The sequence below is a fragment of the Lepisma saccharinum genome, chromosome 1 (assembly GCF_977018435.1).
Source record: "Lepisma saccharinum chromosome 1, izLepSacc3.1, whole genome shotgun sequence".
NCBI classification, from domain to species: domain Eukaryota; kingdom Metazoa; phylum Arthropoda; class Insecta; order Zygentoma; family Lepismatidae; genus Lepisma; species Lepisma saccharinum.
Genome location: NC_139229.1, coordinates 172,457,638 through 172,484,541, shown reverse-complemented (window position 1 = coordinate 172,484,541; position 26,904 = coordinate 172,457,638). Strand labels below are relative to the sequence as shown.

At 36.1% G+C, this 26,904-nt stretch overlaps 1 protein-coding gene across 1 annotated transcript in view; it reads left to right on the top strand.

Annotated features, from left to right (window-relative positions):
- LOC145990147 (putative peptidoglycan muropeptide transporter SLC46) overlaps window positions 1-26,543 on the top strand; it is a 41,059-nt gene extending 14,516 nt beyond the window's left edge. The window contains exons 2-8 of the mRNA XM_083125817.1: window positions 4,963-5,879; window positions 16,436-16,537; window positions 18,951-19,088; window positions 19,393-19,476; window positions 20,272-20,428; window positions 22,090-22,371; window positions 26,424-26,543. Of these exons, the coding sequence (XP_082981943.1) occupies window positions 4,963-5,879; window positions 16,436-16,537; window positions 18,951-19,088; window positions 19,393-19,476; window positions 20,272-20,428; window positions 22,090-22,162 (1,471 nt within the window). The 3' untranslated portion in view covers window positions 22,163-22,371; window positions 26,424-26,543. The remainder of the gene's footprint in view (window positions 1-4,962; window positions 5,880-16,435; window positions 16,538-18,950; window positions 19,089-19,392; window positions 19,477-20,271; window positions 20,429-22,089; window positions 22,372-26,423) is intronic.
- The last annotated feature ends 361 nt before the right edge of the window (window positions 26,544-26,904 follow it).

Sequence of the window (26,904 nt, the reverse complement as noted above, 5' to 3'; positions counted from 1 at the left end):
GGGGTGAGTCCCCTGACCCCTGCCTGGATACGGGCCTGGTTGCACGTTACACGTCACGTTAATACGTCAGTTTAAATTGCTGATTTTTATATTAAATGTTGTTTTGAATTCACAGCGTACAAAGAAAATTAGAATAATTTCCCCGCTCCACACCACGTTCATACTTGAAAGCATTGCAGTCTTAATACTGCAGGTAAAGTTTTTGCTGGGATGAACGCAAGAAGAAAATAATATTTTAATATTTAATTTGAGTTTCAATAAATTAATATGAAACGGTACGATTGTTTGAAGCCTTCCGTCTGAAAAGATTCTGTGAGCTCTGAACTTTCGAAGTATTTATTAACTATATGAAGTAAAAAGAACAAAATGTCAAAATAGGAATCTCTGTCCCTTCTTTCTAGATTTTATTAAATTCAATTACTGTGTATATTTTCTTTTCCATTATAGTGCTTGAAGTAGATATGTAGAAACAAAAGCGAAGAGTTTTAGTCACAGAATAATTGAACGACGTAACTTGCCTTCATCCTTCGGACCAGACTCCTAAACTTGCGTAATTCTATAATAATCTTGACGATTCACTGCTTCGAGCTTCGACTTTCAAAACTGTCTGTCTTGTTTTTTGAAAGAAGCCACTGAAGTAATGCAGTTCCCTAATTTCATAAAGGTCTCTGCTGAACAACACAAACCCAGATGGCAAGAAAAGATAAGCTTAGAGACTGGCGGGTGAAACCTCCCCCCGTTGCGCTGCGAGGGGCACCTCAGATGCGAGAACCGCACGAGGAGGGTTGTGTGTTGAAAAACGACACCAGCGCTACAGTCGGGAAATCCTCGAACTTTCAGAACGCGAGGAAACCAAATCCTTGTATTTATTGTTATAAAATTATGTAATTTCTGTTGAAAATATTCGACAAACGCTTGGAATAATCTATGTAAATTCACGACACTAAATGCACAATATTGAACCTAAATGGTATAATGTTTTAAAACTCTTCAAACGACCCATTTAAAGCTGCTTTCACATCCAATTAATGCTGCATTTCCAATTCTTTGTACGCCAAACTAGAATCCCAAATTGATGTTGTATTCATTACATCACTTCGTGTATGCTTCTAGAAAAGCCTGCAGAGTATCACCGAAATTGGAAGGTAATTAAAAAATGGAAGTCGTAATTGGATCCATTGTGAAAAAATATTGGTACGAATTTAGGCTTCTGGATCTTGAGGTTGCAGGTGTTACAGATTCCACTAATGTAGTTTCCAGTGAAATTATTATGGTGAAATACTTTCCGATTCTCATCCGTGAAATGTTGATCACACACCGGACACGTTTCAATGTTATTGTAAGATTGAAGTTCATCACTGGATAATGCAATGATGATTTATATATTTATATAAATATTTAACATTGGTTTCGATTGGCATAAGAGGCTGCCAATGTTCTCAACCTCCTCCACCATTTTTTTAAAAAAGAGTTCAATAACATTTGGTCCGCGTTATATATATGGTTTATCTATCCTATCCTGCCAAACAACAACATATCCAAAACTATTTGGATCATGAAGCTGGTACGGTGTTGTGGAAGAAAATTCGGGATCCGGATCGCAATAAGACAATGGTTTGAGAAAAGCCTCAAAGTCTGCGATGATAATGGCCGGATGTTCCAACAAGACCTTGTACATTTTAAATTCTTCGAATTCATTTGCTTTGGGTATTAACATGCGAGCCGGTATGTTGACTCCACAGTAGACTTTATGTTCAGCAAGTTTTTGTTTGGCAATTTCTTGATTTTGGAAATATTGGTAAGTACGTTGGTCAAGATCGTCGAATACGGTTAAACACCTTGGACAAACTTCGATGTGTGCACGATGCTTGGTTGTTTGGCTTCTGACCAAGCGGGAGAGTGAACGAATTAGCTTGTAATGATGGACATCATCGTCAGCAATAAGAAGCAGATTGATTTCCACGGCTTCGTAATCAACAATATTAGTTTTCCTAACAGGATGCACAAAATGCTTAACTGAAGTATACGAATAAACATTTATAGCTAATCGTTTTCCTTCTCCATTTCGTGATCTGTTTTCAAACTTTGTTATGTCAGAAATAGCAACAGGGTATTCGATGCCTGTCATAGCATATTCAATCTCATCGATATATTTCTTATAGTGACTAACCTGTTCCGGATTATCTATCCAATGAACTTGGTGAAGCGCCGCTAAAATCCACCACATAAAACACTTATTGTCAGTGTTATGAATGTTCAGCACAGCTCTCTTATGCTGAATTTCTACCGGAAGTGGAACGTAGCTCGAAACAGAAAAAGGTGTAAATTTGTTTACATAAGCGATTAATCTGTGAGGACTTCCACATAAAGATAACCTGATCCCTTAGCCTCGAATTCATCGTGTTTCCTAATCAATTCACTAGTAAGATTAGAATAAAAAACGTTCAAATTATTAATGTCTGCCAAATAAAGAACTTGGTTTTTCGTTTTGTGAAAAAAAATATTTCTTGCACATTGGTTTTCTCATATTTACAGATTAGATCAACATATACTTTTATGGAGTTGTTTTCCAGTTTATTTTTCAAAATATTTATGATAGATGTTTTAATTTCACTCAAAAAACTAGAAATATCACAGCCTGGTTTCGAAGTAAAAAGAAAATCCAGGAGTTGGTTGATGAATGCAGATCTAATCGGCTTTTGGTCATTAGACATCTTAATTTGTTTGGAAGTAGAAGCTTGAGCTTCAGGATGATCAATTTTTCTTTTCAATGTTCCATGTCCGGTTGATGCCTTGCAAATTTTCATGTGTTTACTTAAATTAGCAATGCTAATTATTTTTCCGCATTGAGTACAAGGTAACAAACTATTTATTTTCGAACCTGTTTCGCTACATCTTGCCCTATGCTTGCTAATATTAGTTTTGGAGATTAATTTCCCACAAATAACACATTCGATGAAATTGGTAGATGACATTTTTTTAAAATATGCTTTAAGTAAATAACAATAAGACGCACAATCAACTCAAAATTCAATAAGATTCTATTTACTAGAAAAAAACACTTTTAAACTTACGATAATTGACAGAATGTAACTTAAAAAAACAATAGTTATAATTATAATATTTTTTTCAGCTCTGGAATTTATATATAAATTTTCTCTGGAAAAATACAAAATTCAATACAAATACAAATTCATACAAATTCAATCTGTGTGAAAAACGACTTGAACCATCTTCAAAATAAAATAATTGTAGCTATTACGATAAAATTTTCAGCTATGTTATTTATACAGAATTTCCGGAGACAACAAGTAACATCTGATCACATCAAAACTCAATCTGATCGAAATTACTATGAAAAAAAAACTTGATACACTTTTTTAAACTTAAAATAATAAATAGTATGTAGCTTTAAAATACATTAAATACTTAACTTTTAACAAAATAAAAATGAGGAGCACTGCAACAACACATCCGTACTCTTCAACCACTCTCACGATACTGACTGATCTGTAATGCGAAAATCCCTTAAGTAACCTAAGCGCGGACTGCGTTGAAAACATCCGAAATAGTGAGCCAATCAGAAGACACCACATCATCGTATTACGTCATAACTAAACAACCAATCAGAAAATAACACGATAGATACGGATCATCATAATATTGCGTAATAACTTGTTGCATAACATTGCATCCCACAGGTGTCTGTCAAGTAAACCGGAAGTAGACCGGAAGTAAATTTCTGTGGGTGTAAGTGTAGGTGTGGGTGGGTGTAGGTGTTACGTACTTTAACTCGTAAGAAATTATGACACTCGTACGAAGTATGAGATGAAAAAATCACAGATTTGCAATAGTATAAAATCAACAAAAACATCATCAAAATAGGCTTTCCATTGTGGTTAAATTAATAAAAACAATTGGTCTCGTACCAAATATTACTTTGAACCGCTAAAATATATGTACTCGTACCAAGTATTAGATGAAAAATCACAGAGTTGCAATACTATAAAATCAACAAAACATCGTCAAAATAGGTTTTCCATTGTGCTTAAATTAATAAAAATAATAGGCCTCGTACCAAGTATTATTTTGAAGATACACGATTACACTACTTACGAACGCAGTTGATTCGATAATTGTTTTATAAAGTACGGACAGCGTATTAGCGAGGGTGTGCGTACAGCGTACAGGGACAAGAGTCCATAAAACTCAGAGAGGGACTCCGAACAGAAGCTCAGTGTAATGGGCTACCGAAAGACGCTAGTGAAGAATATGGTCAAAAATTATAATGAAGATAAATCAGCATTTTGCATATTCGTTTTTGTTTAATTCTTTCTATTTCGATTATTTTACGTCGATTTTCCATCTCTTGGGTAAATCATGACAATGAGGATGCATGATGAACTGACGAAAATACGGGTGATGGGTGAAATATGAAGATGGAACAAACACTCTGAATTAAGAAGGAAAATGGTTTAAATGAAAAATTTGTAAAAAGTAGAATTATTAGTGTAATATGTTGAATACCGAAAATAGATGACAATGCAGATTGCACCACAAGTCACGGAATTTAGTGCGAGACTTGTAACTTCATAAAGACATTTAGTCTCTCAATATCACTCGTATATATGCTGCCTAATAGATAATTTAATACTGAAATCACGAAACACTTAATATATTTTCGGTATTTAACTCACTGCGCTAAACATCCTATGTAATCTTTTATGGACTGAAATATCAACTTTGGTCCATTTAGTTAGTTACGAAAACTGCAGTGACAAATTTTGCTGTAGGTTGTAAGGTATAGATAATTATCTTTGGGTGAGATCGTTCAAAAATGTGTAATCAATTAACTTTTATGTTTTTTTATGTTCTGATTAGTAGCCAAAGAGCACATCACATTAAATGTAACTCTAACTTGTATAAACAACTTCTAATTTGCAAAATACTCTTCCTTTGCAGCCATCACCAGAACAACAGCGAAGGGCATGCAGACGGAGTTGCAATCAAGCCTCAGCAGAAAGGGCTGCTATATTGGTGGCAATGGACACTCACCCTGGCTTCCAAGTCCTCGGTGGAACTAGTGTTCGTGACACACATGATGGCGACGAATCTAGTGCTTGTCATATCACAAAACCTGATTCTGGACAAAGTGTGCTGGTCAAAGTACAACAGGACAGTGTGCGAATCCCTGCAGAGACGAGAAACGGCGAATCTGATGGAAGAGGAAGAACAGGTGCAGCATGTGTCAGCTGAGATACAAGCGTGGAGGTCTGCCATCGAGTTCTCGCTTCCAGTTGTTCTAGTGTTAATGCTGGGTTCTTGGAGCGACCGACATGGGCGCAGAGGTGTTATGATCTTCTCTCTGAGTGGAAGAGTCCTACAAGGACTTGCGTTCATCCTCAATGTGTGGCAGTGGCAATGGTCTGCAGAGACAGCCGCATTGTGCGTGGCTCTTCCAGTAGCTTTGACAGGCTCGAACACCGCGTTCGACATGGCGGCCTACAGCCACATAGCCGACGTCAGCGACGAAAGCATCCGGACGGTGAGACTCGGGGTGGCTAATGGGTTTTGGTGCGTTGGGACGGTGCTCGGGTACGTTATGTCCGGTGTCTTGTATCAGGCGCTGGGATTTTATAGTGTTTTCGCCATCGCGGTCGTCCTGGAACTCGTATCAATTTTGTTGGTGTTGTGGCGTGTTCGCGAGAAGGGCCACTTCGAGGAGCGTCACGATGGAGGCGGATTTGTAAGAGAATTTTTGGATCCTATGAACATTGTGCGGCCTTTCAAAACCACTTTCAAGAAGAGAGGTGGGAATGCACGCCTCCATATCTGCCTCATGCTCTTTTCTGTGTTTGTTTCATTCGGAGCTGTGTCTGGTAAGTAGTAGTGCCCATTATTTGGAAGCATTTCCAAGTAACATTTACTTCTTCTTAGGAATTCTAACTGTACATAACTACTTTTAAAAGCTGCTAGCTGTAAGTGTAACAGAGTTACTTTTCTGCAATAGTAATAGCCTTATCAACAGTTACTTTTACAGTTGCAGTTACCTTATGCCAGTTAAGTAGCTTATATAATAGTTAAGGACAGCCGGGTGTTTAGTATTTAGAACTAATTTACATATATTTAGAATCATTTACATATATTTATATGCATATTTATAAGTTTTATGAATATTAATTTATGAAAAATATGTAATTTCTTACAAATATATGTAAATTAATTCTAAATACTAAACACCCGACTGTCCTAAACTATTATACGCTATAAGCTACTCTCCTACGCAGCCAAATGGTTAGCGCTTTTGCCCTTGGTAGGAGCCACCAAAATTTCGGCGTTGATCTAGGGTCGTGAGGGCAATTGGGAAGCTACTTGAATAGAAGTAGCGGGTTACGATCTAGAAAGTCAGAAAACAGCGGCGATATAACGGGGGAAGAGTTAAATTTGGCAATCCTCCTTCCAACATTGTGTCTTCTCTGGATGCTAAGGTAAAAGAGTTCTCATGGAATATCACAAGGCAAGGAAGCTAGGCTTCGTTGCATGTTAGATTTAGAACATCGACGTTATATTGCAATTCGTCATTTCTAATTGAACTTGAAGATTCAGTGTTTCGATCTATTTTATTTATATTGTTATAATAATATTTATTTATGAAAACTGAAAACTTATATTATGTACCAGAGACATAAATGAAATACATGGATATCCTCACACACACACACACACGCACACACACACACACACACACACACACACACACACACACACACACACACACACACACATACACTGACAGTTACTTTTCAAGTTCCAGTAACTTAGTTACTGTTAAATCTAGTAAATGTCTTTCAGTTACTTTTTGAAATAACACAGTTAATGCCAAAAAACATTTTCTATTGTTCTTCCACGCGCAGATCAATTTTCTATTACAATTTCATACTCAGCCAAGACCATCTTGAGGTTCAGGCCACAGCGCTCAGTCAAGACGTCATCATCTGGACTGGAGGCGATCTTCTTAACGCTGTAAACGCCTTGTCGTAATTTTACCGTAGAGAATTAAGGTATATTTCTTTCTTTTAAAAAGTTAAATTTTGACATTTACCCTCCTGACGAATATAGTTAGAAGACATAAGTAGAATATTGAATATTTATACCAAACTTTTCATTCAGGAAGTCACTATGGCCACCACAAAAATTCATACCATAGCACAAAAAAAGGTTTGAAAACTTTTAGAAACTTCCTGGCGGATAAATTTAAACATTGTATATCTTTTAAAAATATTATCGCTTTTGTATGTAAAATCAATCGATTAAATCAAAACCCAACATGTTAGGTTGACAGTAAACTTTCCAGGTTACATAATCAATTAAATTGTCTATAACTTTACCCAAAATTAATCAACCATCTAGTGACTATATTCTGTGTAGCTATACAATCTCAATACAAAAACTTAATTTTTCTATCCTTGCAGCAAAGCGAAAAAAATTGGTACAAGGGCAATGTTACATTTCTGTGAACAAGGACTAAACCTAAATAATTTGTCACATTGTAATTGACTTTATTCAACGATAGATATAAACAAATTGAATCTCTTCTTTGTCGTTAGTAAGATCTGTGACAATAACATAAAAGAGTTTCAACATTTTCATTGAAAAAAAGTAGATTAATATTTCGATCTTAGCGTTCACTTGGGAAATAAAATTTGTAATAATTCCTTACACTGTTTTTACACTCTGTTACTAAAATCGTGAAGAATGTTAATAAATTATGAAACAATAAATATTATCACTTATTTAATAATCAAAGTTACAAAACAGTTTTATAAAATGTAATAAATTTGTAGTTCATATTAACACAGCTAGGTAACAAAATGCTTTCTGTGTGAAAACATTTGTATTTGAAACATAAGTAATATATTCTTGGATAGTTTTACACACTAATATTTCATCAAAGTTACATATCACCCTTGTATTTGAATGCATAACTTATCTTCCATTGGCCTCCGATTAGCAAAGAGGAGCTTAAAGCGGGGTAAAATAAGAATGTAAATGTATACATGAATCAACTTTGCCCCGTTGTATAGCTTTCAGTCATTAAGCATATTTTGAAACTGAAAATTTGTGTAAATAATATGAATATTTTATCGAATGCTTGCATAACATTTACACTAACAAACTGCTTTGGTAGACACGGACGTAATATTTTAAACGTTGACTAAATCTTGAAACAATTTAATCATAATCAATAATCTTAATGTTAAACAACGTTTGTAATTCAGGGTAAATTATTTGATATTTCTAAAAAACATTGTTGACAAGAGATAAAACATGACCAATGACCAAATTTAAGAGTATATTTATTTATTTATTTATTTATTTACTCACAGTTTCAGATACAGTCTTATTTGGCCATTTTACACTGAAACAACATAAAGTAGAAATAAAAAATAACAAATGATAAAAACAATAACAAGATGGGATAGATTTACATGTTCTTCGTCAGTAATATACAAAAAATACGTTCTGGAAGGAAAATATCTACATTCAGGGGAAGTTTTTTGTAGATTTCTGGGAGCCTATAAAAGAAGTAGCGTTGTAGAAGGGATAGCCTAGTGGTTGGGTTGTGGAAGAGTTGCAGGTTGCGCGTTAGCTTTTGGGGTACCCTAAGTGTGAATTCACTGATTAGGAGATCTGTTCTGATTTTGACATTTATTATTTTGTATAAAAATTTCATGTCAGCTAGATCACGACGAAAGGATGGAGTGTGAATATTCAGAGCAGCCATGGTGTCTGATTTGGATACATGTCGAAAGAAAGGTATTCTATGGCGAACAAATGCAAAAAAGAAACTGACAACAGAATCTATTTTGGTGAGATTGGTTTTTGAGGCCATTGTCCAAATTGGGGAACAGTATTCAAGGATGGGCGAGATGAAAGATTTAAAGAATAAAGCAAGAGATGATGGATTTTTAATTTCGCTAAATCTGTATAGAAGACCGAGAAGGCGCATGGCTTTTTTAGTGGTAGCAATAATATGATAATTAAAAGTGAGTTTTTCATCCATGATAATACCTAGATCCTTTTGGGTAGAAACGTTTTGGATTGGATTGTTTTCAATAGTATAAGTAGACACCACTTTGTTCTTTTTTAGGGAATAAGTAAGGAAAGAGCATTTCTGAGGGGACACCACTTAACAAGTTCTGTGAGAGCATTTTGAAGAATCATGATATCATGATGCGATGAGATCTCCTTAAAGAGTTTACAGTCATCCGCAAACAAAAGTATATTGATAGGGAGGGAGGACAGTTTTTCAGGGAGGTCATCCATGTACAGTGGGATCCATGAGTATTACCGTGCAAATTGTCCATCACCATGTTCGTGCATTTTATTTGACCCAATAAGAGCTTCAAGAATTAAAAGAAAACTCAAAACCAGCTGTTGACAACTTCTGCACCAGCATACATAAAAATCCATCGCTTTAAAACACATAGGATGTAAGAGGAACATTAATGAAAATAGCCATGGACAATTTGCACGATAATACTCATGGATCCCACTGTACAGAAGGAATAGGAGCGGCCCTAAGACACTCCCCTGGGGAACTCGAGACAAAACGGGAAGAAAGTTAGAAGAGGTACCTGAAAGAACAACACGTTGTTCACGCTCATGGAGGTAGTCCTGGAGTAAAGGAAGAAATTTGCCATGGATGTTAAATCTGGATGATAATTTATGAAGAAGAAATTTATGATTAATTTTGTCAAAGGCTTTCGAAATGTCCAAATATTTAGTGTCAAGTTGGGAGTTATTATTAATAGCTCTGGCAACATGCGAAAGTAAGGCGGAAAGATTTGTTAGGCAAGAGCTGCCTGGAAGAAAACCATGTTGTGCTGTGTTGATATATGGTGACGCAAACTGAAGTAACCTGCTTTTGATGATTTTTTCACAAATAATTGATAGTGGCGATAGAAGTGAGATGATAGATCCCTATTCCGGACACATGAAATGTTTACATCATGAACTATTACTCTTATTTATTTAGGATATTTGTTACTTAACTTGTATCTTTTCGTAGGGACCGAATCACATGAAATTGCCCTAAACATTTATCATTTTCAGCAAGATCCTGAAGAAATGTGAACGTTACTCTTACCTTTTTTCATCATAATTGCCTCTGCAATTGAGCACACAACACTTATTCACCATACCTCTTGCACATTTACGCGTCATGTAAACTCGATTACAGTTCTTACATTTGCATTACAATGCCATATTCACTAAAAAGATCCAACATTGATTCCGAAGAAGCAAATCAAACATGGCGGCTATCTTGCCTCCAGTTGATGACACTTAGTCACGTGCCCGGAGCAAGCCATGAGGCTTTCAGATAGAGAAAGTAATCACTTAACGCTGAACCAAGTAATACAATACTTATTCGACTTGTACGAAACTTTTCCAGCAGTCTTCGTAGTTTTGGTCTTACATGACACTTACAATATCATGCTACTAAGTTCGGCATCTTATATCGCTTCCCGGATAAGAAATGAACTTATCCATTGTGATTTGTTCCATTGCATATTCCATCAGTTCACCTTAGTCGTTGCGATCACTCTAGAGAAACAGAAAAGCGACGCAATAAATCTCTATCATGCTAACTTTATCACGTGATTCAAGGGTTGAACTTAATTGGCTGTAGTCTTAATAGTAGAGTAGTAAGTAATGAATATAGAATGAATACGACGTTTGTATTTGGATACTAAAGTTAGTTCTATGATGTTCTTTAAGAATTAACATAGCTTGGAAATTAAGGGGGGAGGGTTTCAATAATAATCATTAGACTGCTAGGTTACTTAGTCATAGAAAACTTTCTTTTTCACAGTAAGTCTCGTGAACAGCTACTCAAGTTAATCAGTATCAACAAAGTTCTCATTTTTTCTATTACTGTCCTTGTGCTCTTTTCTTATCTACCGACATATTGGTTCTGTGTCTTGTTGAAGATAAATCTCAGATAGAAGCAGCAATCTCTAGAATAGATGAAAACGAAAGCAAGATAGATGAGGTAAATTTGATGATAGATGATAGAAGTTTGGAGGTGAATAGAGGAATAGAAGACGAAGTGTCGAAATTGAGAGAAAAAAATGGCACGAGAACTTCAAGAAGTTCAGGAGAGAAATATATTCGTGGAAAGGGAAATGATGGAAAATAGAACCAAGTTAAATGCAGCCACGAATAAAATGGATAAGAAGGAAAGAGAAACAGACAAGAAATTAAACTAAGCAGTTTGCAGAATAGAGAAGACAGAAAAGAAAGTAGAAGTAGTAGAATGGAAGTTAGGAAAACTATTCGTCAAAGAAGGAAACCTGAAAACTAGTTTTCGAGAAAGTGAAGAGACTTATATTAAGAAAGAGCTGAGAGAAGAAAGTTCAAGTGATGAGTCGACGACAGAGGAAGAAGAGAAGCGCAAGAAATATAGAATAGCAGGACAGCACAAGAAAAGGAAATGGAAGAGTAGCGAAGATGGAAGTAATAATGAAAGGCTGTTAGATATATTGGAAAATGAATTCCCGAGGGATAACTATAGGACCAGGATCCCTAGGTCACAAAAATTGCAGCATCCTCCGAAATTCCACGGAAGCATATCTGATAAATGTCCTATACAATTTTTAGGGGAACTTACGACAAATGTCAGACTTATGAGGATCCCCGAAGGAATGATTTTGAACGTTATAGAGACATGTTTCGAGCAGTCGGCAGCAGGATGGTACCAACTAAATCAGCATAAATTCAGAAATTTCAAGGAATTCAGCGGGAAATTCTTGAATTACTATTGCAGTGAAGATATAAAGGGAAGGCAACTAGAAACTCTAAAGACGAGATATATCGATTGGTCCAAAGTAGATAAACTAGAAGAACATACATGGGAGACCCTTAGAAGCTTCGAAAATCTGAAGGAAGAATGCAGCGAAGAGAAGCTAGTCAAACAAGTAGTCCAAACATTGCTTTTAAGAATACAGAGAGCTATAGCAGCGGTTAAGATAAAAGCAGTGGATGATTTGATCGAATATTTAAGATCCGAAGATGTGCTAAGGAAAACTTAGAATTCATGGAACGATAAGGAAGGAAGATTCTGGAAAGAGGCAACATTTAGAAGAAGAGGGCCGTTCAAAACCACATTTCCGAAGACAGGAATTTGATGTAAGGAGACAGGGACAGAAAGGAGAGATGTAGGAAGAAACAATGGAAGATATGAAAGGAACAGGGACTCTGTGGAAGAAAGAGATAACGATAGATATCGAGGAGCTTGGAGAAACTATAGAGGCCGAAATAATTTCCGAAGATATGGAAGAGGAGGAAATCAGAGATGGAGGAACATATATGAACAAAACGAAAGAGAATATCGAGAAAATATGGCTATTGAAGAAATGGAAAGACGAAATGTACCTCCGGATGTAGAAAGAGGTGAAGCCATAGAATTAACCAAAAATTATGAAAGTGACGGAAGAAGATTCCAAGAGGGAATTAGAGCTGATGAAGACCCAAGAAATGGAGAAGAGAATAGAAGGTTAAACATGTAAGGCTCTTGCAACATCTCCCAGATGTGAGAGCAAAAAACGGAGGAAACGGCAAGGCAGGGAGAAATTGTAAATAGAGATGTAAATAATGAAAGAGAAAGTCTTGAGTTATATTTAATAGAAGAGCCAAATTTCAATGACCTAAAGCCAGGGAGAACTTTTTATGTAAAGGCAAAAATTATAGATTTAGAAGTAAAGTGTCATATAGATTGTGGTAGTGTGGTAGAAGTGATGAGCTACTATTGTTGGAAGAAGATAAAAGGAAAATATTCACAAGCTCGTCTAGATGCATCAGAAAGAGATAAAATAAGATTGGTCATGGCAGAAGGGAAAGAAGAATATAAAATACAAGGAACCGTTGGTGTAATGATGAACTTTCAAGGGTTAAATTTTCCTGTTAGATTCCTCGTAGTGAAAGGGTTAAGAAATGATATGATATTAGGAACATCATTTTTGGAAAAATATGATGGTCATATTTATATCAAAGATAGAAGATTGCATCTAAAGTCAGTGGAAGAACAAATACTAGATGTTCCTATTCAAACTGTAAACAGCGAAAGGGAAAGAGAAGAATGCATTGGCAACCTCAATTTAATGAAGGCAGTGTCAAATGATATATGTGAAGAAATTGAAAGTGAAATGAATAAAGAACATGATTAATACACTGCATCTGTTGAGGAAATAAAGAATAAGGTTGATGAGTGCAAAGATATCTCCAAAGAAGAGAGGAAGGAATTACAAGAAACCTTATTACAATTACAAGAATAGAAGTGGATACAGAAAGACCTATAGTATCTAAACAGTATCCGATACCTTTTGAGAAAAGAAAAGCCGTAGAGGAAGAACTTCAGAAATGGTTAAGATGGGGAATTATAGAAGATTCAAATAGCATACATGTAAGCCCTAAGCATGTCGTTGACAAACGCAATGGAAGAGTTAGACCAGTCTTAGACCTGACACAACTAAACAAACACGTGATATTTCCAAGAAACCAGGTGGATAAAATAGACGAGATGTTACACTCATTTGCAGGAAGTAGATACTTTTTCTCTCTTGATTTGACTCTGGGATATTTTCAAGTTGAAATAGAGAAGAAATCAAGAAAGTATACAGCATTTAGATATGGCTCAAGATTGTTTCAATTCAGAAGATTAACATATGGTTTAAACTGGCATTTATGACTGCGTTGAAGAAGATATTTGGGATAGAAACTAAGCATTGGTTAGCCATTTATATGTAGATGACATGTGTATCCACAGTAAAGATTGGGATTCTTATATAAGAATAATAGATTGGGTACTGAGCAAATTAGAAAAAAGCAGGATTAACTGTCAAATTAGAAAAAATGCTATTTTGTTAGAAAGGAAGTCAAGTTTTAGGCCATGTGATATCCAGCGGAGAAATCAAGTTATGCACAGATAAGGAGGAAGCGAGAAGACTTTTCCCTAAGCCAATTAGGAAGAAACAATTACAATTGGAGAAGTAAGTTTATCAGAGATTTTGCACAAAAGGCAAGACCATTGTAGGAATTGTTAAAGAAAACTAACAAGTGGAATTGGCAAGAAGAAGAAGATAAAGCTTTCAATGTGTTGAAGACTGATCTCATATCATCGCCTGCCATACGTCAACCGGATTTCGAGAAAACATTTTGCTTGGGAACCGATGCTTCCAATATAGGGCTAGGGGCGTATTTATTTCAGAAGGATGAGAATGGAGAAGACAACATCAATCAATATGCTCTCAAGAGTTTTGAGAAGTAGTACACGATAAGTGAACTGGAGTGATTAGCTATTCCATTTGGAATACAGAAGTTTTCACCTTACCTCAGAGGAAGGAGATTTAAAGTATTCTGCGAAGATAAAAGCTTGATTTGGCTAAATTCGGCAAAGCAGTGGAATCCTGGACTAACCAGATGGGCTTTATTGATACAAGAATACAGTTTTGAAGTAATAGACATAAAGGGCAGTGATAATAAAATCGCCGATGCACTAAGTAGAGCTCCAATAAGACCCCAACAAGAACCAGAAGAAAAAATAAGCTTGTATTTAAATGCGATTGTGGAGGAAGAAATGAAGAAGAATGGATAAAAGAGATGAAAGAATATGAAGAACTTCATACTATATTTAAAGTACTGGAAGAAGAAACCGTTGTTGGAGAATGGAAGAACAGCCAGAACAGCCAGAATCAAAGGAAATTACAGAATTATAAAAGACATGATTTTTTAAATTGAATGCTGAGAATCCACATCAAGTAAAGCTATGTGTACCTAAAACAATGATTTCTAAGATTTTAATGAAACACTGGAGTTCCTAGAAATATATTAACAGACAATGGGACACAGTTCGTATCAGAGTACTTCAATGATGATATACAATTGAAAGGAGTGAAAGTAATAAATGTAACATGATATCATCCTAGCTCAAAACCCATAGAAAGGTACAATGGAGAAATAGTTAGATTGTTAAGGACATACTGTCATGATAACCATACCCGATGGTTCACTGTAATTAACAAAATAACTAAGTTAATGAATAATGCGTTGTCAGAAGAAACAGGAAGAAGCCCGGCTGAAATATTTCAGGGATATACGGAGGAACCATACGTGTTTGGAGAATTGGAATGGCCAGATATGATAGAACAGAAGAGTGATATGAAGAAAGTGATATCAGAACTGTATAACAAGAGAAATAGAAGAAAGACAAAGGAAGGAAAGAAGGTATAGAGATTAAAGATCGAGAAAGGAGACTTAGTGTTCTGTAAAACCCACCCAGTGAGCAAAGCTTCCGAGAAAGCTATTAAAAAGCTACTTTTTTTATATACGAAGGCCCATATGAGGTTATAAGTACTTTCAGAAATACAGTTTCTCTAAGGCATATGAAAACAGATGTAGAAAGAAGAGAGAATTTAGACAACGTTAGTATACATAATTTTTTTTGGACGATGCGGGGAATTAAATTGGTGCTCATATGTAAATACACCGATAAACTAAAGAAGTGAAAACACTGATACGAATTCGTGTCTTTTAACAGATCTCGAATCTGTTAGCTTGATTTACCATTTCACCTTGGTGGAAATTTTATATTTATACCAGTGCAGGCGCGTTCCAGTCGCGAACCACATTACCACTGCTTGCGCGTTTCAGTCATCTAGCACCAACTATACACTTTGTTGTACTTATTTAGTATTGGCGCGTTCCAGTCGTTGCCTCAAGGGAGGAGAATAGAAATAGGCGGCGCAGATATCAACCTTTTCCCTCGAACTCGTAACAATCTAGGAGTATAGAAGGAAGCATATACTAAAGAAGATTATACAAATTAGAAAGGAGAAATAAATTTTAAGAGCATACAAATTGAATGTAAATAAGGACAAGAGCAATACGTATCTCATTATGTAAATATATAAATCCATGTTTTTCTTGTTGAGATAATATGATCGTTTTAACGTCTCCTTTGGAAGGCATGCTGTCTGGTTTCTTGTTAAAAAAAAGAACCCTACCGTGAAGATATATATTAGCCGTGGTTTAATATTAAAATTTATGTACCTTTGCACAAATAGAGATAGCAATATATTGTTGGAAACAGGAATGTAAATGTGGCAAAAATTAAAACGAAAACTACAATAAGGTTCTCGTAGAGGGTGGGCGATCACCATCTGGGTTCGTTTCTGGCTGTGCTCGGTGTTCTGCTTACCAGCAACGTTTCTATAACGATGCATGGGCGTCGCCAGAAATTTTCGGTTCGACCCCCCCCCTGCCGACGCCCACGTAACGATGCTAACGACGGTTGTACACGCCTTAAAAACCAACCAGAAACTTAACTTTTTGAAAGTAATTTTGGACAAAACAGGAAGTTTTATTTCTTTTACAGGACGTCAGGCTGTGCTCTATCTTTATACAAGATTCCGATTCAATTGGAATGAAGTGGATTATGGTATCTACGGAATGTTCCTGATGATGATGGAAGTTGTAGGTAAGCAATTTGTTTCCATTATGTAAGTATCGAGACGGGTTTGTAAAAACACAGATGATAAAGAGACAGACCTCTGTAAATTCGAAACGAGACCGGCTTAGTGTCTAAGACTTTGGTAAGATGAAAGATTTACCTCAAGCAAACTTTGCTACCTCCTCTACCTCATACATAATGTATGGTAAAGTGCTACGTGATTGCATACACTGTATATATGTTCAGGAAAAGATACCACTTTTCTATGACTCGTAACGTCGAAACGAGGCTTCAAATAAAAAAAAAATATTGAGAGAAAATTATTTTCCATAATGACCTCTCTGCACTTTGAATGTTTTCTGTTCGGTGACACGTGTAGTATATATGTTGTTTATACTATCCTACATTTCTAAACCAAGATAGACAATTTCAACAAGTGGTGTGCACAAGGGGTGGTGGGTTGGTGGGGTCATAACTCTCCCCTTTGGCCCAGTATTTCTAAAAAAAGAACATCAAATGAAGGAAAACATGGCAAAAGGAGGGCTGATTGCTACTAGAAAGTATACCTAACTCCTCCCTTTTAAAAATCCTGGGCACGCCACTGCTTACAACACGAGACGAGACCGAGATTCTGAAAAGTGTCGTCTCGATACCCTATCTAACATTCTGACAGTGCTCACAATTTGATGAAAAGATATATGTTTTTCGGGGCCTTCAAGACGATGATAAATATAGGTTAATAGTCCGTAAGAAAGTGGGTAATTGTTTATTTATTTATTCACGATAATGACTGCACAAAGCATAAAGGTAACTTTCAAATCAACCAAACATTCGGCTGTGTCGAGTTTTCGAATGCTTTCACAAATACCATGATTATTTTGACTTTTATGAACACTTCAAGCATATATTATTAGATAATTTTAAGGTCATTTTTAGATCAGTTTTTGAGAATTTTTAGGCCACCAACTTCCGAGCCATTGTTGTGAACCATCTGAAATTATATTTGAGTTCTTCAATAAATATGAAACTACTTTCCGCACATTGTTGCAAGCAGTAGCGTACGCAGGATTTCATGAAGGGGGGTGTTATTTCGAAAACTTTCTACAAATTCACATTACCATTGTTTTATTATACTTTAATTATTAATAATAATAATAAATTAATAATTCTCATAATTAATTAATTAATTAATTAGTTCAATTACTACTAATGCAGCTGCTATTTATGAAAGAAATAGAACAAAATTACATTTCTTTTGTTTCTTTGTTACAAAATAATTGTCTAGTCAACGGTTATTTGTATGTGATAAGTCAGACATTTTAAGTGTGAAGAAAATCCATAAAAAAAGCAAATATATTAAATTTATTGAAATAATCGAAATATGAAACTCATTCAAGGAGCCGCGCTGGTCTAGTCTGACAACTTCGTGGGATATCCGGGTTCGATTCCCGGAATTGGTTGGAATTTATCCAGCCTTGTCTCCGCACCGAGCCTCATAGCAATGGGTACCTGAGAGCAACCCTGGGGGATGAAGGCTGCCGGAGCATGGTGCTGATCACATCACCTGCAAAATATTTCGAGATCGAGAATCTTTGGGGCCCACCACACCACTACGTGTGCCTTCATGGCACGGTGCTATATGCACGGGGGAATTTACATTACCTTTACCTATGGAACTCGCCCAGGATGATGATGAAGCGCGAGAATACATGTTGCTAAATTCCACTGAGTCTATGTTTTCGTTGAAAAGTAAGTTCATAGACATTCCAACACATTTATCACTTCTAGGTGATTCACAAAGCACTTCTTCAACATTATTTAATGATGTGGATGTAGACTCAGCATCACTTGAGAGTTCACAAGGGGATGTGAAATCAGTACCGGGAAGAATGTTTGCAATAAGGTCGGCACACTGCGACGAAGCAAGGAATTTTCACAATTCTCGCGAGAGTCACTGCGCGACTTTTTGCAAAAAAAATTGCAAAATTGAACTTTGCGGCCGCTTAGATTGTGTTTGGAATGTTGTGTTTTTCTTCATGCTGCATGGGAATAATAATTCAAATTATTATTATTATTATTATTATTATTATTATTATTATTATTACTGTCGCAGATCTTTGACTGTGATTAATTAGCCATTTTAATTTTTTTTCTACAGCATTTTTCATAATATTTCAAAAGCTCAAGGGGGGGTTTAAACCCGGTAACCCCCCCCTTGCGTACGCCACTGGTTGCAAGGAAAATTGATTTGATAATCTTGACAAGTAGGCTACTGCACATCTAAAAACAATGATGTTTGTTCATTGTAATTATTCACTTTATAAATAGCTAATGTAGAGAGGTAGAAGAACAAGTCAAACAAGTAGAATACGGACATAATTATGTTGTATATTTAAGTGACCAGTATATTGTTTAATGACACTTTCTTTGTATCTTTCAGGGACTTTCCTTGCCATGATAGTATTCAGTTACAAACTCAAACTACATGATGCAATTGTAGGAATCATGTCATGTGTTAGTCAGGTGCTGTCAAGTACATTCTACATCTTCACTTACACCTCTTGGTCGATGTACGTTGGTAAGTTATAATTAATTTCATTTACTTAAAATTTATCTAACCATGAGAAAATATGTATTTGAAATCAACTATTTCGTTGGAAAAAATTATTTTCAACAGCTGACACATAGACATTGGACAATAACTTATGTAAAGTTGAAAGGCAATAAATTTGAAAAAAAAAGGCTTCTCACTACATTTCAATGTTTGTCCGAGTTATTCCTCCTCAACTTGAGTAAACGAAATCAATATTTGCCTTCTAAATTGCACGAATGAAATATTTTACACACATGTTTAACATGATTTCACTTCGTTCTATCTACAGCTCCTCTGGTGGAAATAGCCAATGGACAAGTCGTTGTCATACCCCGTGCTATAATTACGAAGTTGGTAGACCCCTTGGAACAAGGTATTTTTATATATATTAATTAAATCAAAAGATTGCTCATACCTTCTGTTTATCTAATTAGTAAATATTATTTCCGGCAAATTTCATATTATAAAAACATTTCGACTGGATCATCAGCCAATCATAATAAATTTATAAAGTGTATATTTGTCGACTCGTTAATCGGGTGCGGCGGTCTCACCACCGAAAGTTCTGGGTTCGAGTCCCGTTCTGCGCATGAGTGTTCCTGAGTCATTTCTGTTTCCTAACAGAAAAGCGACTTTCAATTTTTAAAAATCGAAGTACGAATAACGTGTATATTAAACATATATATATATATCGTGAAACTGAGTCAGATTGTTGAGTTAGATTTAATCTCGGCATCAAAACTGTTTTTTTTGTGTTTCATCAAACTATTATCAGAATAAATGAATATAAATTAATTGTGTGCATATAGGGCAAAAGAACTGAGTAGATAGTTACAATTTAGTCAAGGCAAATATAAGTACTTGTAACCAATTTTTGCACATTATTGTATTAAATTTAACTATATTAATAAGTTTAACAGAAATCAATCTACTTTAATATATCCAAATTAAACTATAGCCACGTTGCTTCATCTTATGACTCTAATGCAGACCTTGTTGATATTACTCATTCGAAAAGTTAAGAATGTACATTCTTTTCAGCTTAGTACATGTAATCAATCTATTTCCAATTAAGTTATGATTTGACATTTTCCTAAAGAACATTTCGCGATGTATGAGATATGTATTTGGTTCATATGGCCAACATAATCTTAATTTTCATTTCCAGGAAGGATCAATGCAATGTTTGGCTGCCTCGAGACAGTAATCCCCCTTATCTTCGAGCCCCTCTACAATGAAATTTATGCAAACACACTGACATCATTCTTGGGAGCGTTCTTCTTAGTATCAGCCATACTTACGGCGCCTCCCATAGGAATTTTCTTGTAAGTGCCGTATATCATACCTACTTGAAACAATATGGTAAACATTGTAACAGTAATGCAGGTACGTACATGTGGAACCTTAGTTTCTGGGTTCGATTTCCCGCTAGAACATCGGCGTTGTCATTCAGCAATTTCACTCTTGTATTTCAATGCAACACGGTGAAATTGCTGAGTTCAGCTAATACAGATGGTATTGTGGTATTACAGTGTGAAGTCTACAGGTTTAGGAATCTAAGTTTGTGGCAAGGAGGTATTCAGAATCACAGATTTATTATTATTATCTAAAGATATGAATATGTGTCACACCTTTTACATACGAGCTTTTCGTAAGGTAAAGTTCACCGTGCATATTAGAGCACCATGGTATGAAGGCATATTTAAAAGATGTGGGGGTAGGGCCCTACATATTCTTGAGCGTGGCCATTTCGGAGGTGATGTGATCAGCACCATTCTCCACCACAGTGGGAGAAAAAAATGTATTTTGTCCAATTGTATGGTCTTTAAACATCCGTCAATAGAAAAACAAACACATTTTTAAAAGAAACAAAACGTCGCTCGCATCTCTCATTAACCTGCACTGCCTTTTTCGTGCTTTCATCTGTATACGAGGGTATACATTAGGGAGAGGATATGCGGATCCCCTCGCTAAACACAAGTATATTTAGAAACAAATTGTTTTAACTTCATCACAATATAACAGTCTCATTTGTGACATAAGTATAAACAAGATTTCCAAATTTACTTGTTCATGAGACAGTTATCATTTTGTGCTTACAAATGCCACCTGTTCAATAGGTATAAGGCTATCAAAAAAATACTAAATCATACTTTTATTATTCAATGCTGTTTGGTAGAAAAGACTAATATATTAATATATTAAATGTAAGAAGTTCATAAGATACACGAGAATGTACGCAATTATGAAGCTTCTCGTTTCGTCATTTGCACATACGGTAAGTGTGCAATTTAGTGTTTCTAGAATTTCATTTTTAAATATTCCACAAAATTTAATTTAATATAATCATCGAAATTTGTTGAAGATTGACACAACGCTTAATTGGCCCTAGTGAAATGTGAAAACTCATTATAATCAACGGTGAAACTCAATCCTTGGGAAAATAGCTTTGTGAGGAAATGAATAATTTATTATGTAGTTTTTTTATATTATTTAAGTTTTTCTTCTATTGTAATAATGTAATAATTATAATATGCATATATCACATCCCAAAACAGACTACACTTCCTTGAATATTACACACAAGTACGACGATTAGTCCTGTATCTATCCTGTGTTATTAATTTATAGCAATTGACGATATATTCCTCCAAACCTTGAGAACTGCTATACACAGACACAGAATTTGAGAATTTGAACTACATTACATCCTGTGAAGACAACTGAACTAAAAGTTCATTTATCTTGCAAAAATTTAAAACAATATTCCAAATTAATGAAAGATCGAATTTAATAATAATATTGATTTTTATTTATTCTCTCATTTTGCATTCGTTGTAGAAATTTCTCGGTTTATTCTCCATTCGCACGTAAATTGAGGTAAGCATTAAGTCTTGTGTAGGCACACCGTTGTTTCGCCTTTTATATAATGTGTACCTTAAATCTATAACTGCAGGTGTTGATACTATTATCATTGTATCCACAGGTGGATCTACTGCAAGGACAAAGCACGCAACAAATCAGAAAATAGAGCCCAAGAAGAAAAGGCGTCGCTCTAATCACCAGATTCGTGATACTGTTGAAGTTGCAACAATGAAGGGCGTCAGCCCGTTGCCAAGACACACGACACACCGACTCGATCCCCTCGAAAAACCAAGACCGGGCGTCGCTGCCTACCAAATATCTTTCTGTTATAAATATATAAATGCCACGACTACGCTCAGTTCCTGCGGGGCATGAGACCCCGCATCCCAAAGTTCGGGTAAAGGTCTGCTTTTGAATAATAATATAATTAAAATTAAATTTATGCTTACTTAACTAAGACTCCAAAATAAGGTAACCATTCTCGTGCTTCAACTTCCCTCGTGATCGCACCCGCATCCCACTGACCAGTGAGGATACGCATGCGAGTCGCGAGCGAAATCAGCATAATCGAATCTGACGTCCTTTGGATTGATAAAGCCTCCGCCTCACTGACCAGTGATGGCGGGACACCTCACCAAACCCAGAGGATGCCAGTTAATTTATACTTATGAGACAAATTTACTATAAGGAAATACCAATTAACGATTATAAATTTATTTACAAATCCAAACATAGTTAGGTTGAAAGAAAAATATATACAATCTTCTGATCAAGAGAAAACTACAACGCCAAAATTAAATTTTTGTTCAAAAATGACTTCCGTAACATAGACTGAAACTTGCTTTCGAGTAAACATACAATCCAGAGAGCTCTCTCTTATATATATATATATATATATATATATATTGTCCATATCCCATCAAAGAACTAACCCAGCTTAACTTGGTTTCAATAAACAGGTGACAAATTATTCAGTAATGATCGACAAAATTTCTAGGAAACAAAACAAAAGAAAAATTTGCATAACATCTTTCCGTAAATATCTATTCGTGCTTCTGTCATATTTTCACATCTGCATTATGTTCTCTAGAACTCATGAGGTATACTACCCTCTTCGGGGCCAACCTCCAATAACATTCATAACAAAATATAAGGAGTGCCTTTCTCTACCCAATACCAAAGCCATATCTCGGCCACAAATTACAAATGTCCACGTGGAATTCCTTAACATAATAGGGGACTCTCTGTCTACCCTTTTTGGGCTACTCACATTGCAAAAACAAATCAATAGACTTTTACATTAAATGAATTTCTATAAAAACATATACTCGACCGGTCACCTATTATAACTGTTTCAAAAATACATCTAATATAAACCTAAATAAGAGAAACCAATAAACTTTCCTAAACGTTCCGGATACTCAGACTTTAAAACGGACATGAAAACTATATAAGCTATCAGATTTAAAAGACACCCTCTGACCAGAGGTATGCTCTCGGATTTAAGTATCAAAGAAACAAATTTATTTAAATGAACCTCCTGACCAGGAGAATTCAGAATGATTTAAGAATAATTACTCGACGAGAAGGATGTATATCTTGAATTTATATCGGAGTCACACTGACCAGTGCCAACTTCGATAGAATTTATGAATCAAAATTTTAAATTATTAAGATTAAATATGTATGAATCAAATTATTTATAAGCCTGCCAAAATCCCCTTTAAGGATCATGCTGATCAGCACAAATCCAGAAAGGTGGCTTACGGAAAACTCAGGACATTGTAGAAGGGAGAGCTGACCAGCCACTCCCCTCACAATGCCTGTGTTCTTCCAGCCCTGGACCTCGACAAGCGATTTAATCACCTAACGATTCCGGAATCTACTGCTATACTGATTATTTTGCCAGCGAGACGGCTGGTATTTATACTTGCGGGATTGCGCAATTCTATTCCCCAACAAAAGATTTGGATAAACTGAAAAGTTATTTTTAGCATCCAACAATTACCCCTTCCAAAAAGGCATATCGAGAAACACAATGCAAGCTAAACTTATTTACAAACCCGCGCAGCGCCGAACGAAAAATAATGCAAGCTTCAACTTGCTTCGCGTTCTTTTTCGCTTGGCAGAAACTGCGTTACAATTTTAACAAAGATAAAATATACATTCAAAAGATTAGAACTACAAAATAATTTATACGAGGGCTATCGAACAGTAATTTGAATAATAAAGAAATTTACCAAAATATATCAATCGTTACACAGTATACCATCAAACATCACCATACGACGCCATGAGTCCCGGGGTCAACTCCCGGCTTGGGATGGGTGTTTGTGAGTGTCCAATCATCAATTTCATCATGTCATCACTCATTCCCATCTTCGCAATTAGCCAACAGTGGCACAAAAGCGAAGTACTAAAATAAACTAAATCAATCAATCAATCAATCAACATTGGAACTCACTGGCTATTATCGAAAATCCGAGTGGTGCTCAAGACTGTTATGGAGATTTCAGACCGATGCGACAGGCAACAAATGACAGCCGACACGGAGAATTCACACCGAAGCAACAAGCCAAGCGACACGAGCCCATGCACGGAGATTTCACACCGAAGCTACAAGTAGAAAGCTGCAAGCGACACATCGAATCGGTGAGCGACAAACGATACTTACGAGAGCCCCTTCAGTCTAAAGAAAAATATTCACCGCTCATGCGCGAACCACCGATTGAAGGAACACGATGTACAGTATTGAGAAAACGACCCAGTCCGAGCGACACGCAAGCGACAAGCTACAAGTGCAGCTTATTGTGTTTTTTCGTTTCGAAAGGTTGCATTGAACTGAGGGTTTGCTTCCAAGCGACACGCTTGTCGCCTGAATATTGGTTCTGAAATCTTCCTTGGTCTAAAGCAGTGGTTTCCAACTTCAAAAGGTCCGAGGGCCAAAATTATATCCAGCAGTTGATTGGCGGGCCGCATTCTTTCTTTGGTGGGGGGGATTAAAAACTACAAGAACTGTAAGTACTGAACTGAAAATGTAGTACTTACGCATGACCTAAATTTCTAAAATGAGGCAATAAAAACAATGGAATCACAAGTCAAAATTGTATAATTAGAATTTATTTCACAAAAACCCAATACTTATGGATGAATTGAAAGAAATGAAAAACACACCATACAAATAAGAATCCTTCATAGTAGGTGTTCAATGTGAAAATTGAGACCGATCTGCTTCTTGTATTAAAGTTGGAATGTCCACTTGAATTTCTGTATTTAAAAGTCTCGGAAGGTGAAGAATCTGCCAGTCGACTTCTGTAGCGGTTCTTGATGAACTTCATTGAAGAAAAAACCCTTTCACACGTGTATGTGCTGCCGAACATCGATGTCATTCTTTGCCCAAAACTACGAAGGTGTGGAAAGCGTTCCTTTGAAAGGTATTTGAAAAACTCTGGCCCCTTTTCTTGGCTAGTTTGGAGGAACACATCGCCTTGCAAATCACACAATTCAAGTTGGAGAGAAGCTTCTTGTTCTTCGATGTTAACGCCAAGAGGATTGCTGAATAGCTGGATGCTGCTTTTAAGTTCTTCAAAATCTTTAAATCTGGAGTCAAACTCATCCATTATTGCTTTAATATTTGCACTGAATTCAGAAAAGTCCAGTGTTTCTTCATTTTCTGCTAGCCGCCGACAGCTTGGAAAAATGGACCAGGTTTTTCCTCTCCAAAGTAACGTTGAAAATCTTCAGTTTATTACGAAATCCATTTATGTTTCTCATTTAATCTGACACCAGCTGGTTTCTTCCCTGCAGTTTCAAGTTCAGTTCGTTCATATGACCTGTGATATCTGTTAGAAACGCCAGTTGTTTCAGGAAGTCCAAACTGGCTTCGCGGGCCGCAAAAGAAGGCATCGCGGGCCGCATGCTGCCCGCGGGCCGCCAGTTGGAAACCCCTGGTCTAAAGCAAAACACCGCGCTTGCGCAAAACAACAGAACGAAGCGATACGACGTACGCCATTGAGAAAATTGCCTGGTATGAGCGAGATGCAAGCGCCAGGTGCAGCTTGTCTTGTCTCTTCAGTTCGAAAAGTTGTATTAATTACTGAGGATTCGCTTCCTAGTTTAAATTGTGCGAGAAATAAGATTTCGGTCTCTGTTAAGGAACCCAATAAAACCCATCCTGGACCTTTAACAACCCTGGTTGAAATATTAAATTTCGTTTGAATCTGAATTCAGCTGATTAATTGTAATGAAGAGTGTAAGAGCTTTCAAGTTATAAGTTTCATTAATACTTAAGACTCAAGGTAGAGCACATTTTGGAAATTTAATGTCTAATAGAAAGGATATAAACTGTGTATGTTAAAATTAGCACCACGACGATACGGCACTTCAAAAACCATAAACATAACCACTACTTTCTGAAGATACGAAATGTTTTCACTTTTTCACATGGTATTTCAGGTACTAGCGGCTACATACTGGATTCGTTGTTTCACAACAAAATCTTGCTTACTGGTTATAAAAGACAAAAATGCACCGGTCTTGACAAGAACTACCACTTCAACGCCATCTGTAAGCAGCAGTTTGAACATGACGGAGACCTTATATTTTCTGTTATTTACTTAAATACCTTTAATCGTAACAAAATTATAGGTATTCCAGGTTCTAGTGAATAAAACAATCTTTCATATCGGAAAATTTCTTTCTTACCGAATTTATATTAATGCTACGGTTGTGTCTGGGAATTTGGGCCTATTCTTTAACGTGGCTTTAGAACCCCCTTAAGTACATAATTTAAATACAAGACTTTTCCACCCCATTTAACATACTAATCATTTTTTTGTGATAGCTACACACCTACAAAAGTGTTCACAAAGGCCTAATTTCAAACTAAATTTCCTCAACACTCCCTAAAATCGTTCGTACACTTACCTAGATCGAA